Genomic DNA, 15,907 nt, shown 5'->3' on the forward strand with positions numbered 1-15,907 from the left:
TATTAATACAAGAGAACTAATATTACCTGGTTTGTTAATGATCACTAGGGATGATTAGCCACCGTGTGTTAGGGTACTGTATTGAGTAATCCTCAGGTGCTACAGGTAGGTAATTAGTTCCTTCACGGTTACCTGGGCGGCTTTTGTCTCCTGTCACGCACCTCAGTCCAGAAAAAATTATTGCAAGACGTAATTGAACCTTTGTAATGTGACTTTGCATGCAACATCTGCAGGTGATTGTTAATTTTGTGTGATCTCTCTTCTTATTTTCATTGGATTCGGTAATGGGATAGTGAAGGTCGGATTGTGTGAGATCCGGATTGTGTGGGGTCAGATGTGAGACAGTGATGATTAGGTTGTTGATTTAACACATACACACACACACACACACACACACACACACACACACAGAGACCTCCTTACGTGCAAACCAGGAGTCGCTGGCTTGTCCTACTGCTGCGATTAGCTAGAGATTAGTGGAAGCTAGTGTTCTGAGCTGTAAATCCTCCTCCTTCCTCCCCCTTCCCTCCCCTTCCTCGGCCTCCCTACCTATTAGCCCTTTAAATCGCCCTCCTCCCCCACCTCTTTTCCCTCCTTCTCCTTCCCTCCCTCCCTTCCCCTCCTCGCGTTCATCCTTCCTCCCTCCTTCCCTCCTTCCTTCCTCTCCCTCCTCCACACACACACACACACACACACACACACACACACACACACACACACACACACACACACACACACACACGTCAGAGATCAGACACTGGGTGAATAATGGTCAGTCATCGTCGGCAGCAGATGACGTGTGAGTGACGAGGGTCATTGTGGTGTATTCTGTTATGGTGCTGTGTTGCCTGTTGTGGTATTGTGTTGTCTGTTATGGTGCCGTGTTCCCTGTTATGGTGTATTGTTCCCTGTTATGGTGCTTTAATTAATACACTGTGATGTGTTTGCCCGTATCATACAAAGTCAATCAATCCAGAATGTGATTAATTCCTACGTAATTATACCGGGATGATTAAATCGCATCATACCGAGAGACAATTACGCTGAGTGTTATGATTTGAGTCTCTAACCTAGCCTAACCTAACCTAACCTAACCTAACCTAACTTAACCTAACCTAACCTAACCTAACCTAACCTAACCTAACCTAACCTAACCTAACCTAACGTGGTGCTGACGAGGCGGTACTCAGGTGTGGTGATCTACCTGCCGCTCTGATTGCTTTTTCCTGGTGACTGAAGAGGCAAATGGCTTTAAGGGTAATTGGTGCATTTATATACTGCGGGGAAGCATACATCACTGATTAATGACTACTTACATGTGTGCGTTTTGATATACTTACATATTTACATACACAGATACATTTACAGGGTATACACACACACACACTCACACACGTAACATATGTGTGTTTTTATTCATACGTATGTGAATGTGTTTGTGTTTATATGTGTGTATATGTTTGTGTAAATGTGTATGTATGTATGTGTGTGTGAGGTTTTTTTGTGTATATATGTATGTGTGTGTATGTGTGTGTATACAGGTATGGGTGTTTCCCCCTCCACTACTTCAGTTTACCATAACAACCTCGAGACCCACTTTCTGTGATAATGGAAGTCAGTTTGGCTGTTATAGAAAACGGGTCTTCTTGATGGTATACTTGTGTTTCTTCCCGAGAATCTCAGGGCCTCTGTGTATGTGAGGAGAGGGTAAGAGAGAGAGAGAGAGAGAGAGAGAGAGAGAGTCACAAAATATACACAACATCAATACAAACATTGAAATACACCAAACTCAACATTTAACTAAATATCGCCAATAAGAGCAATCATCATCGCCTGGCATTCCCTTCTCCCTTAACAATACCACATTTATTGAAGCTTATACTGGCGAACGTTGTCCAGAGTGAGCGAACGTAAGACAGTGATGAGAGTGTACCCTTAAATAACTGGAGTTTGTGAAGGGAAGATGGTGGCGAAAGTTGTATGGGAATTTGGTCTTAATTGTCGGTGATTCTTAAAGTTATTTTTGTTTGTTGTAAATCGAGTTAAGAAATTGGGTGTAGTTACGTCAGTCTCAGTGAGTCTTAGTGTGCCTTAAATAACACCTGAAATACTTATAGATATTAAATCACCTTAAATAACATACTAATTAAGGTAAAATATAGATACAGGTGCGTCTCTTACCTTTCCTTACCTTACCTCACCTTACCTTACCTCACCTCACCTCACCTCACCTCACCCCACCTCACCTCACCTTACCTTACCTTACCTTACCTCACCTTACCTTACCTTACCTTACCTGTCATCTATATTGCAATCAAGAATCAATCCCGTATATAAACACACATAAAATAACCAAAAAGTTGAGTCTAAGCGTAAAATAGAAGCCATCTTGACTATACCATATTGTACCCCAGTGAACCCAGTCATCTCAGCTCTCACATGACAAATTTAGGAGGACAAATTTTTTCGACAATCCTGACCCTAAAAACATCCTGAAGGAAGGACTCTGAAGGATACTATTAATGGAGGTTTGGGTACAGCAAGAGGTTATCTATGCCTCCTGACGGGGTCCTTCTGTGAGCTGTGACCAAAAGGAAGTCTTCTGGTCGTGATCTGAGAATCATGTGTTACTCTGAGGTAAAAGATCGATGGAATAACTCTGTCGGAAATAGTGAGTGGGAACTGTGGTGGAGGTCTCTCTCTCTCTCTCTCTCTCTCTCTCTCTCCCTCTCTCTCTCTCTCTCTCTCTCTCTCTCTCTCTCTCTCTCTCTCTCTCTCTCTCTCTCTCTCTCTCACTTGAAAAACAAACACTCATAAAAACACAAAACAAACATTCCTCTTTATAGAACTAAGGTCACCATGACAACCATCAGCATCACAAAACTCCCCAGAAGACGAGAATAAGACACGTTACAACAGCTCATATCTCGCACAAGCCAGTTAGGGGGGGGGGTGTGGAAACGCTTGAGAGAGAGATCTGAGAGTGCTGAGATTAAAGCCTTCATCCTCAATCTTCAAAGACGCCGGGACTTGAAAGATATCACTCGGACTTGAAAGGATTGGGGTTCAAGGGACCTGGGAGTTAAACTCTTAATGACGAGAGGGGGAAGGGGGAGGGAGGGGTGGGGGATGAACACCTGCGATTTAAGATGATGAGATTATAAAGACGTGTAGACTAAGAAAGTGTGTGTGTGTGTGTGTGTGTGTGTGTGTGTGTGTGTGTGTGTCACGTACATAAACATTTCGTCCTTGTCACGTCCATAAACATTTCGTCACGTCACTCCGTCCGCTGTACCAGATTACATGAATCTCCTGTAAGCCTTGGCTGGCCCCATGTTGTGCCTGGCCCTGCCTCTTATCGAATTACGGGACTTGTATGCAAATGTGAGACTGGTGACAGGTATATTGCGTCTCTTGTAGGTCACTGGTGGATGAAACGGGACACGGAGAAGAGGAGAAAATGCGTTGGGGAATAGCGGAGATGTGAATAAGAGAAGGAGGATGAGGAGGAGGGATAGGAGGACGAGGATGTGAATAAGGAGGAAGAGAAGGGAGGGATAGAAGGAAAGAAGGAGTGGATAAGATGCTTTAGATAGTAAAGAACTGTGTAAGAGAAAATAGGAGGAGAAGGAGGAGAAAGTTTTAAGAAATAACGAAGATGTAAATAAGAAGTGGGAGAAGGGAGAGGAGAGAAGGTGCAGGCAGCGAAGAGAGAGAGAGAGAGAGAGAGAGAGAGAGAGAGAGAGAGAGAGAGAGAGAGGAATACTAGGGGAGAGAAACAAAACACAAGGAAGACGAGAAGGAAAGAAAACGACAATATTTACGAAGAGAGAGAGAATGGGGGAAACACGAGAAGGAGACTTGAGACACTCAAAAAAAACAATAACAACAACGTAGATAAAGAAGGATGGAAGAGGGGAAGAGAAATCATAGAGGGGAAGAAAGAAGACAATGGTGAAGAGAAACTGGAGATGAGAGAGAGAGAGAGAGAGAGGAAGTAAGAATAACAACACACACACATTGAATATTGACATTACACACACACACACACACACACACACACACACGCACACACACACACACACACACACACACAGTTTGTCCTCCCAAGATACACCTAAACACGTGTGATTTAATTTCCACTGTATAAATCCACAAAGACTTGCTCAAAAGATGACTCGTCAAGCTGGGATATTACAAATGTTTTTCTCTGTGTTGGGGAGATGTGGTGAGGGGTGTGGTGTGGTGGGGGTGGGGGGTATGTGTGGTTGTGGTGTGGTGGGGGGGTGGGGTATGGTGGTTGTGGTGTGGTGGGGGTGGGGGTATGGTGGTTGTGGTGGTGGGGTGGGGTATGGTGAGGGATGTGGTGGTGGGGGTGGGGGTACAGAGGATGGTGTGGTGGGCGGGGTGGGGGTATGGTGAGGGATGTGGTGTGGTGGGGGGTGGGGATATGGTGAGGGATGGTGTGGTGGGGGTGGGGTATGGTGTGGTTGTGGTGTGGTGAAAGGAAGGGTGTTGGAGAAGCTAGAGAGGGGCGGGAGAAATAGATGGAGGTGATAGATAGATAGAGAGAGAGAGAGAGAGAGAGAGAGAGAGAGAGAGAGAGAGAGAGATAGATAGATAGATAGATAGATAGATAGATAAAAATACAAAACATACAACTAGTGTATTTAATGAAGGCCAATTTACATAGCAAGTTGTAGTAGTCACCTATAAAGCTCTGATGAATTGGCGTAAAGCTGAACATAATTGGCGTAACAAGTTTTATAATTGGCGGGTCGAGTCTCATAACATGGGTCATGAGTCTTATTATTCGCGTAATGAGTCTGCCGTAACGAGTCCTGTGATTGGTGATTGAACTTTTGAATAAGTGTGATGAGTGTTATTAATTGGTTGTTGGTGTCATATAATTAGCGTGATTAGGGTTATGTTTGGCGTGATTTGTTTTATAATTGGCGTAATCAGTGATGTAATTGGCGAATGAAGGAAGAAAAATATTCCAAAGTTGATGAATAAACACGAAATATATCAATAATTACTAAATAAAATAAACAGGAAAAATATCGATAATTATAAAACAATAAAAATAAACTTGAAAAAGATCATTAAATAATAAAAACATCCAATAAAAATACAGATACAGAGTCAATGTTGATTTTTATTTAGAGAAAAAGATCGAAAAAGATTCATTTTAATCTTTTATTGTCAGAAAAGAACGAAGGAAAGAAATAGACAAGACCTCGACACACGTTCACACATCCTGAGAAACATTTCCTCACGCTCAACCTCGACAAATGTCTTGAGGAATTTTGTGAGGTGGTGCGTGAGGTCGTGCTGAGGAGGTGCTGGAGGCAGGGGGGGGGTGGGAGGTGAGGAGGACGTGCTGTTGTGGGGAGATGGTGATAAGGTAGGGTTGGGGAGGCGCTGAGGTATGGTTGAGGAGGGGCTGAGGTAAGGTTGAGGAGGTGCTGAGGTGAGAGAAGGGGGTGAGGTAAAGTTGGGGGGGAGGTGCTGAGGTAAGGTTGGCGAGGAGGTGCGGTATCGTTGAGAAGAGGTGCTGAGGTAAGAAGTTGGGGAGGTGCTGAGATAGGGTTGGGGAGGAGGTGCTAAGGCATTGTCTCTTCCTTGCTTCCTCTCTTTCTTCTCCCTCCTCCCTCCCTCCCTCTCTCCTCCACTCCTCCCTCCTCCTCCCTCCCTCCCTCCTCCTCCCCTCCCTCCCTCCCTCCCTCCCTCCCTCCCCCTCCCTCTCTCCCTCTCCTACCTCTCCCTCCCTCTCCCTCCCTCCCCTCCCTCACCAATCACCCCACTTCTCCATTAGAATTTCGTGGTAAAAATTATTTAATCAGATCCTGGACCTAGAACACCATGTGATGATTAAGAACTTTTATCAGGGGTGTAGTGGGGAGGGTGGCTGAGGTGGGGGAGTGTGAGAGTGGGGGGGTGTGTGAAACCAGGGAGTGTGGGAGGTGGGGAGGGCGTGGGAAGTGGGGGGGGTGTGGGGTGGGGGGTGTGTGGGGAGTAGGGGTGAAGATCAAACTGACATATTTAATAATAATAATAATAATAATAATAATAATAATAATAATAATAATAATAATTTAAGTTGTTTTTTTAAAGGGAAAAGTATATATGAATGATAATATTCTTCCAAAATAAAGCAGACTCAATCCAGATATCTCGAGAGTATTGTAATCTGTGTGTGTGTGTGTGTGTGTGTGTGTGTAAGACAAGGGCGAAATATCCTCCAGAGGCTTTGGGTTAAGGTTTAAATTTACAGCAAAAGTCAAGGGGAAATAACATTCACTAGGGACCTTTTGATCACTGGAAGAGAACAACATTGTACCAAGCTGGGACACTGGACCAACATTGTACTAAGCTGGGACACTGGACCAACATTGTACGTGTGTGGGTGTTTGTGTACGTGAGAGGTGGAGAAGACGATGATAGGGAAAAGTGGGGGGAGACGATGTGGAAGGAGAGAGGGGAAAATGAGGTGATGGAAGAGGAAGAGGAGGAGGAGGAGGAGGAGGAGGTGGTGGTGGTGGTGGTGGAGGAGGACGAAGGTAAATTCTGAACCATAGAACCATTGAACCACTAGGAAGAACCACTGAACCACTGTAAATATCCACTGAACCATAGAACCACTGAACCATTAAGAAGAACCACTGAACCACTGAGAAGAACCACTGAACCACTGTAAATATCCACTGTACCATAGAACCACTGAACCATTAAGAAGAACCACTGAACCACTGAGAAGAACCACTGAACCACTGAGAAGAACCACTGAACCACTGAGAAGAACCACTGAACCATAGAACCATTGAACCATTGAGCCGCAGAGAGGAAAGTGACTATTATATTTATCTCACAATTAATAAAGACAATTTTATTATTATGGCTTAACAAATTTTCTATTCTTGTATTGTTGTCTCCATGGTTCGTAAAGTTTGATAAATAAGGAAGTGAGATAAAATAGGATAATGGTGGAAGTGTTTTGGGTATTGTCTGGTTTATTGTCTCTCTCTCTCTCTCTCTCTCTCTCTCTCTCTCTCTCTCTCTCTCTCTCCTCTCTCTCTCTCTCTCTCTCTCTCTCTCTCGTTTTCTAATCTTCTACACCTCTTTTGTTATCTGGACTTTCTCCGTACTGCTTTCTCTCCCATTTCCTTTCTTTATAATCTAATTTACTCTAATTTTCCATTTCCTCTCCTCGTCACCACCTCTCTCTCTCTCTCTCTCTCTCTCTCTCTCTCTCTCTCTCTCTCTCTCTCTCTCTCTCTCCAGCATCACGATGGGCACACAGACACATCAAAGCAACTCACTCCTCATAGGTTGCTTCGACTGACCCTTTGTAACACGACCTCCTTCCTTCCTTCCTTCCTTCCTTCCTTCCTTCCTTCCTTCCTTCTCTTCATCGCTTTTTTTAATTCTTTTCGTTTTTCTTCTTTCTCTCCTTCCTTTCTTCTTTCCAGCCTCCTACTCCTTCTCATTTTTCTATTCTTTCTTCCTTCCTTCTCTTCCTTCCTTCCATCCCTTCCTTCCTTCCATCCCCTTCATCCTTTCCTTCCTTATTCTCGTCATCCTCTTCCATTTATTCCTCGTCTTTCTACTTCTCTTCGTCTCTCTATTACCTTCTTTAAGTCTCTTCCTCCTCTACTTCCTCTTCCTACTAACCTCTTTCATCTGCCTTTCCACTCCTCCCCTTCCTTCCCAATCTTCCTACTCTTCCTCCCAAATTCCTCCTCTTCTCCTCCTCCTCTTCCTCTCTCTAATCTTACTTATTATCTTCCTAATTTACTCGTTTTACTCCTAATCATACTTCTTTCCGTTCTAATCTCCCTCCTCCTCCTCCCCCTCCTCTTCCTCCTCCCTCCCCCTCCTCCTCCCTCTGATTAATAGACCTACCTGGTAAAAGGTTTAAACTAATTAACAGAGGTAGAGCCAGAGAATTTGATTTTTGGAATGAGTGTGAGTGAGTGAGTGAGTGAGTGAGTGAGTGAGGAGTAAGGAGTGTGTGTACTGAAAATATACTCCCTATAGAGGTTAATGGCACACACACACACACACACACACACACACACACACACACACACACACACACACACTACACCACCAAACATTTACAGTCTTGGCCTCTAGAAGCTTATGACATTCCATCCTTTGTCCACTTGACGCCAATTAAAACATGAAAGACCATTGTTTTGGACTCATGAATCTTTGATCAGTTAGTTACCTGTTGATTGCGTTAGGGGAGGGCTGGAGGGGGGGGGGCTGGGGAGAGGGTTAAGAGGGGGCTAGAGGGGGCTTGGAGGGGGGTCTTAGTGCTGGGGTATTACCTAGATCAAAGACAGGGGTGATAGAGGTTTAATCTGGTCAGCTCAGGGTAGAAAATGGTGATTGTAGCCTTATTGTGTGAGGTGACTTTGTGTGTTTGTATTGGTTGTAAGTTATTGTGTTAAGGTACATGATATTGTGTGGTGGTGATGGTGTTAGTGTGGTGATGGTTGGTGATGATACTGTGTTGATGGTGTGTGCTGGTGATGGTTGGTGATGATATTGTGTGGTGGTGATGGTGTTAGTGTGGTGATGGTTGGTGATGATATTGTGTGGTGGTGATGGTGTTAGTGTGGTGATGGTTGGTGATGATATTGTGTGGTGGTGATGGTGTTAGTGTGGTGATGGTTGGTGATGATACTGTGTGTTGATGGTATGTGGTGGTGATAATAGTTTGTGATGATAACGTATGAAAGCAATTTAATCAAGTTTTAACACAATTACTACATATATTTATAGTCGTCACCACAACCACCATCTTTTAGGACACGTTCATACAGGTTATAGGGGCAGAAAGTTATAGGGGCAGTAAGTTATAGGGGCAGTAAGTTATAGGGGCAGTAAGTTACAGAAACAGTAAATTATAGGAGCTGTAAGTTATAGAGGCAGTATTATAGAAGAAAGTTATAGGAGAAGTAAGTTAAACACGGCAGGATAACACCGTAGAGTTTATGAACACCCCAGCTCAGTAGACTACAGGTACATTATATCTGTCGGGAATTAATTGAAAGTTGTATAAAGGTAAACAGGAGAGAGGCCAGGTGTGTTATGAAGTATTTTTCAGCATTAAAAAGTGTGAATTAAGTGGCTGATTTTAGTAGAGGTAATTGAAAAGTATTTATTCGTGATTCAGTAATTAATCGCTAATATATTGAGAGACAGACAGACACACAGACAGACAGACAGACCCTTTACTATCCTATACGCAAGGAACCAAAATATCCGTTGGACTTACCGTTATAGGTGTAGAATATCCGTTGGACTTACTGTTATAGGTCTAGAATAGCCGTTGGACTTACCGTTATAGGCGTAGAGTATCCGTTGGACTTACCGTTATAGGTCTAGAATATCCGTTGGACTTACCGTTATAGGTCTAGAATATCCGTTGGACTTACCGTTATAGGTCTAGAATATCCGTTGGACTTACCGTTATACAAGTCCTCTTCTAAGGGAATGAGAATGGGGAATACGACGTTAATCGCCATTCTTCCTCCTCCTATTCCTCTTCTTCCTCCTCCTCTCTCTGTCTCTTGATCTTTATTCCTTTATTTATTGTCCCGTTTATCAGGTATTATCAGCGTCCCACACTTACTAAATACATTTTCCTTCTAAAGGATTTAAGATTCACGGTTCACAATGTAAGATTCGAAGTTCACAATGTAAGATTCGCGGTTCACAATGAAAGATTCGCGGTTCACAATGAAAGATTCGCGGTTCACAATGTAAGATTCGCGGTTCACATGTAAGATTCACGGTTCACAATTTCAGAATCACGGTTCACAATTTCAGATTCGCGGTTCACATGTAAGATTCACATTTCACATTGTTCAAGGTCACGTGATCTCCAGTCGCTATAGTTGTTAAGGTCATTCAAGGTCAGGTCCTTAACACTGTTATTTTATTTGGTTAACGTCAGATGATTTTATTCAGCACAGAGTGGGACCCCGTACACAAGGGGTTAAAGCCACGCAGTTATGACGCTTGTAACCCCTTGAGTACGATGGCTTAGTGTCTTGAGTACGATGATTTAACCTCTGGAGTACGATGACTTAACCTGTTGAGTACAATGGCTTAATGTATTGAGTACGGTAACTTAACCTCTTGAGTATGATGACTTAATGCTCCTGGGGTCTTCACGCAGTTGGGGTCCTCACTCTTTTGGAGTCCTCACACTGCTGGGGTCCTCACGCTCACCTCGTCCTCGTCTCTGCTCCTCCCGACGTTCTGATACCTTAGCTCCTCCTCGACTTAAGTGTGACTCAAGCAGATCCTTTACCGAGTGAGTGTCAGCTCCTCCTTGGCCACCAGCTGAGCCTCGAGTGTCGTCGCCCTCAGACACCACAACCTGAAGGAGTGGCAGAAGGGAACGTTTATTAGATAGATAGATAGATAGATAGATAGATAGATAGATATTCGTAAATGGATGTATGTTTGTATGTATGTATGTATGTAAGAATGTAAACATTTGCATACATACATAAGTTCTTGGAGACGAGGTTCACGCCTGGCCGTACAGACAAACACACGGACTTGGTCGGTGTTGGCAAAAGTTGTCTGAGTGTCTGGTTAGCACTTGGAGTTGAGTCAAGTTAACGGAGTGTGAGGTGAGGTGAGGTGAGATGAGATAAGATGAGGTGATTTATTGACTTCGATAGACAGATACAGACAGACAGACAGACAGACAGACAGACAGAGAGGTAGGGAGAAAGATGGGTGGATGGATAATCTAGGTACACGTTCGTCGATATTTTAGTAAAGTACATTAGCAACTTTTGACAACCCAGTACAAATAATCGTATTCATAAACACTTAGAGTAGAGTCTTAATGCAATTGTACCGCCATCTTTTTAACTCCTTAATATAGTAAATAAATCCACACTCAGAATTTTTATTTAGAGAAACGTACAAACAAACACAAAAATATATATAAAAACACCTAGAGAGAACTAAACCATTTCTTCTCTCTAAGGTTAAACCCCGACAAAACGATACGCCCCAAAAAAATCCTGCCAGTTTTTTTTTTTATTTAGGACAAACAAGGCGACACCTGCGTTAATGGGTTTAAACAGTTGAGGATGCTAATTAGTGTAATATATTTCACCTGGCGAGAGAGATTTAAGTGTGTGTGTGTCTGTCTGTCCGTTGAAGGGGAGAGATTTTGTGATAATGTATGAGAGAGAGAGAGAGAGAGAGAGAGAGAGAGAGAGAGAGAGAGAGAGAGCTCACAATCTCACCCCACAGAAAGACAGACAGACAGACAGATAGAAAAACAGACAAACAAACTAGACAGATAGATCTCACACTCTCCCCTCACCACCCCACCTGTCGTGTTATCTGCTCCCACACAACACACGGCCGTCGATCATTACTAAGACATGGAATCAATATATTTCCCGCCGTGTTTATCCAGGTGTTTTAAGCACCACACAATCCTTAATCTTCTCTCAGGGAAAAGATTTCACAGATTTTTACCGATTTTTTGCCGATTTCCTAAGAGGTTTCAATCCGGGGCAAATTGCTTTTACTTTTTTTTTGTTGTTTTTTTGTTTGGTTGTTTGTTTTTTTACTCAGCAGCAGGTGAGAGGGGAAGTCCCATCACGATAGGACTGTTGGTTCACCTGTGTTGAATATTATGTCGATAGATTCCTTAATTCTGACAGGTGAATGTTTGTGTGTGTGTGTGTGTGTGTGTGTGTGTGTGTGTGTGTCTTGGTTGTGTGTTTTCTCTGTGAGTCTGTGTGTCTGCCTCTCCTCTCACTCCCACTCGCCCCCCTCTCACTCACTCTTCCTTGTCCATTTCGTGGTGGTACTCAGAGCTCACGTTCCCTTCCTTCTAACACGACACGTTTTCACATTCCGGTTACACCCTCACCCAGGCTCCACTGAGGCTCCACAGACTCACTAATGCTTCACTAGGCTCCACACACACACACACACACACACACACACACACACACACACACACACACACACATGGCGTTTATTACAGGGAAGTTTTCAGGTGCTCAGAATGGGTTTATTTTTTTTAACATTTCTTGACATATTAAATTTGCTTGATTTTTCTCGTATTTTGTTTTGTTTTTGTTTAGGGTTTTATTATATATTTGTGTTTGTTTGTTTGTTTGTCTTTATATACGATTTTATTAAATTAATTTCTGTCTATTATTTTTTAGTATTTGTTTTTATGATCTGTGATTCTTATGTGTTTTTGTTTGTTTATTGTTTGTGTTTACTCTGTGTTTTATCTGCTCACCTCATCTTGCCCACCTCATCTTGCCCACCTCTTCTTGCCCACCTTACCCTGCCCACCTCATCTTGCCCACCTCTTCTTCCCCACCTTACACCTTTTGCCCACCTGCCCACCTCCCTGCCCACCTCCCACCTTGCTCACCTCCACCCCTGCCCACCTTACCCACCTAACCCTGCTCCTTGACCCACCTCACTCAGCCCACCTCAAACCCCCTCTTCACCAGACACACACACACAAGAGAAAGTATGGTGTTTCCCACCCCCTAATAGGGGATAATCCGCCTATCCTCCTCCCCCCCCTCTCTCTCTCTCTCTCTCTCTCTCTCTCTCTCTCTCTCTCTCTCTCCTTATCTCACCTTTACGTGTGTTTTGCTGTTTACGTATTCTCTTGACTGTTATTATTTGATGTATTTATTTAAGATAAACGCGAATATTTCCAAGTTTTTGAGAGAGAGAGAAAAAAGATTGTATGTTTGTCAAGTCCACTCTGGCTCTCGTCTATCTCTCTCTCTCTCTCTAACTGCGCGTGGCTGTGTCTCTATCTTTTTTCTCTGTCTATTTCTCTCACTCTCTCACTTTTTCTCTCTATTTCTCTCACTCTCTCATCCACATATCTGGGTTTCCATCTACAGTGACAAAAATCCGATGTCTAAGCATTCAATATCCTGTTTCTGTGTGTGTGTGTGTGTGTGTGTGTGTGTGTGTGTGTGTGTGTGTGTGTGTGTGTGTGTGTGTGTGTAAATCTCTGATATCTGCCTCTTCCGTCTTTATTTCTGTCTGTATCTTAATTTCTCTATAGGTCAGTGTTTATTTATTTTTTATTTCCTTCGTCTCTCTCTCTCTCTCTCTCTCTCTCTCTCTCTCTCTCTCTCTCTCTCTCTCTCTCTCTCTCTCTCTCTCTCTCTCTCTCTCTCTCTCTCTCTCTCTCTCTCTCTCTCTCTCTCTCTCTGTTGATGGATCTTTTAACCCACATTATACTTTGGTTTGGTTAAGTAAGATTTGGTTAAGTTAGGATTAGGTTAAGTATTACTTTCTTCCCAATGACTTTTTTCCCGCTTATTTTCCTCCCAATGACTTTTCTCCCTAGGTACTTTTTTCCCAATGACTTTTTTTCCCATTGACTTTCCTCCCAATAACCTTTCCCAATAATTTTCCCTGATGGCACACCGTTCTATTCTGCCCAACGGGAGAACGGGAGAATTTTCTCTTGTTTCCTTCCCGTTGTCATTCCTCCTGACGGTTATTGACGTTCACGGTGACTTCTACGGCGATAGAAAACGAAGGGAGGGTAAGAAAATTTTACATACATATAAAAGAAATGTAAAAAAAAAAAAATCTGAAGGACTGAACCGATTTTCAGATTTGCATACAAACAACTTCTGGTTATATTCAGCTTTATTGAGAGGGGAAGTGTGTGTGTGTGTGTGTGTGTGTGTGTGTGTGTGTGTGTGTGTGTGTGTGTGTGTGTGTGTAATTTTACCCATGTTCAATTCTTAACCATTTCTTAAGAATTTCCATCCCTATTCCTAATCCATTTATCACCATTATTAACGCTTGTAAGCCATTAACAACCATTATTAACGATTAAAAGTCATGAAGCACCATTAGTAACGACTCTAAGCCATTAACACCATTATTGACCATTTCTTGAGGGTCAAAACACTCTTGTCTTCATTGGCGCTCGTAATGGCTCTCACCTCCACCTGTGATATTAATTAGCTCATTAAGCTCTTATCACCTGTCTTACCTGTTGTCCTCTACTTGGTTGCTGGTAATAATGGCTAATGTTTTTCTTACTTAACATTTACAAGAACAAAGGTTAATGTCTCTATCTTTTAAAATTCACAAGGACAAAGGTTAATGTGATTATATCTTAACATTTACGAAAACAATGGATATTTTCTCACCGTCTTAACATTTACCCCCAAAATATAATAACAATGATACAAATAACATTAACAAGGTAAATAAATAAATAAAATGATAAGAAATAGTGATGAAAATCGATAAATAATGTAAAAATAAATAAACCGGTGAAATAAACACACACGTAAAATAATAAAATGTAAATTAATATCTGTAAGTGTTAGAAATATCCATCCCTGTCTGTCTGTCTGTCTGTCTGTCTGTCTGTCTCAAGCCGATGATGCTCTGGAATTGTCACCTGGAATGCTAGGCTGGAATCGACTGGAATATGTGCCTGGAATACCCCGGGAAGATAGAGAGTCACACCCAGCAGAGAAGCGGTATGGAAATGACGGAGTTTACGATCAGTGAGGCAGATTCCCAGAAGGTCGTGGGCGATTTTTATCTCTTAAATGGCAGTGTGAGAAGGTGTTTAACTGACTCACTTAACTGACTCACTTAACTGACTCGCTTAACTGACTCACTTAACTGACTCAATTAACTGGTGGTGTGAGAACGTAATTAACTGAGTCACTTAATCTACTGTATATCACACGGGTAAATTCTCAAAGGTTCTTACGATTAAATTTTTCTCTTAGCACGACACAAACAACACCACCACCAACAACAACAACAACAACAACAACAACAACAACAACAACAACAACAACAACCACCACCACTAACAACAACAACAAACAACAACAACAACAACAATGGGGTCAAAATTACACTGAGACTCTACTGTACGCAAAGATATGTCGACGTCCACAGGTTATTGAAAACAAATTAACTCACCAAACTTTGTTCATCAGGACCCAACATGACCCATGATGACGAGGTGAAAGGTCAGTCTCACCCAGGTATGACGCCATTATCGCCTTGGTATGACGTCATTATTGCCTGGGTATGACGTCATTACCACAAGGGGGCATTGGATGGGAGGAGATGAACGGGTCAGGTGATGGTAGTTAATGGTTGTTACCTGTTGGGCATGATGGTGTGATCTATGGTACTGTGTGTGTGTGTGTGTGTGTGTGTGTGTGTGTCGTGTGTGCGTGCGTGTGTGTGAGTGTGTGTGTGTGTGGAAACTTAGACTACAACTACAAGACAAGAATACGTGACACATTATACTGAGGCTTTCAGGTATAAAGATCTGTCATCACATATAACACACCATAACACATCTCAGTACCACCATAGCACCTCTCAATCCCACCATAACACGTCCCAACACCACCATAGCACATCCTAACACACCATAACACATCTCAGTACCACCATAGCATCTTTCAGTACCACCATAACACACCATAACACATCCCAACACCACCAGAGCACATCCTAACACAGCAGCTGGTCACACATGTCTAAGAAATCAGTTTCTTTGGTTATAATCTAATATAAACATAAGTAAGACATATAATGGCTTAGTTAGACACCAGACACCGTACTAGACATGTTAATAATTATACCTGATGGATTTATGATAATGTTTATTAAGTAAGGCTAAAGTTAGTAATGTTTTAGGTTGGTAAGAATTTTGGTGTTGTGTGAGGTAGTTTAGGGGGTATTGACACAGGTTAATTGGAGGTGTTTGAGGTCAGGTAACATAGCACACCTGAGGGTAAAACTTTGTGTTATTGGTTTAGTTATTACCTGATGTTGCTGTTACTACACACCTTGTAATGGACTAGTG

At 42.6% G+C, this 15,907-nt stretch overlaps 1 protein-coding gene across 1 annotated transcript in view; it reads right to left on the reverse strand.

Moving 5' to 3' along the window:
• The window catches only part of LOC121867422 (sperm acrosomal protein FSA-ACR.1-like), a 55,802-nt gene extending 40,769 nt beyond the window's left edge, over positions 1-15,033 (reverse strand). Inside the window, exons 1-2 of the mRNA XM_042367333.1 lie at positions 15,007-15,033; positions 10,209-10,399 (exon numbers count right to left, since the gene is read on the reverse strand). Coding sequence (XP_042223267.1) covers positions 10,209-10,399; positions 15,007-15,033 — 218 coding nt within the window. The remainder of the gene's footprint in view (positions 1-10,208; positions 10,400-15,006) is intronic.
• Between the last annotated feature and the right edge of the window lie 874 nt (positions 15,034-15,907).

The sequence above is a fragment of the Homarus americanus genome, unplaced genomic scaffold, assembly GCF_018991925.1.
Source record: "Homarus americanus isolate GMGI-L3 unplaced genomic scaffold, GMGI_Hamer_2.0 scaffold23598, whole genome shotgun sequence".
NCBI classification, from domain to species: Eukaryota; Metazoa; Arthropoda; class Malacostraca; order Decapoda; family Nephropidae; genus Homarus; species Homarus americanus.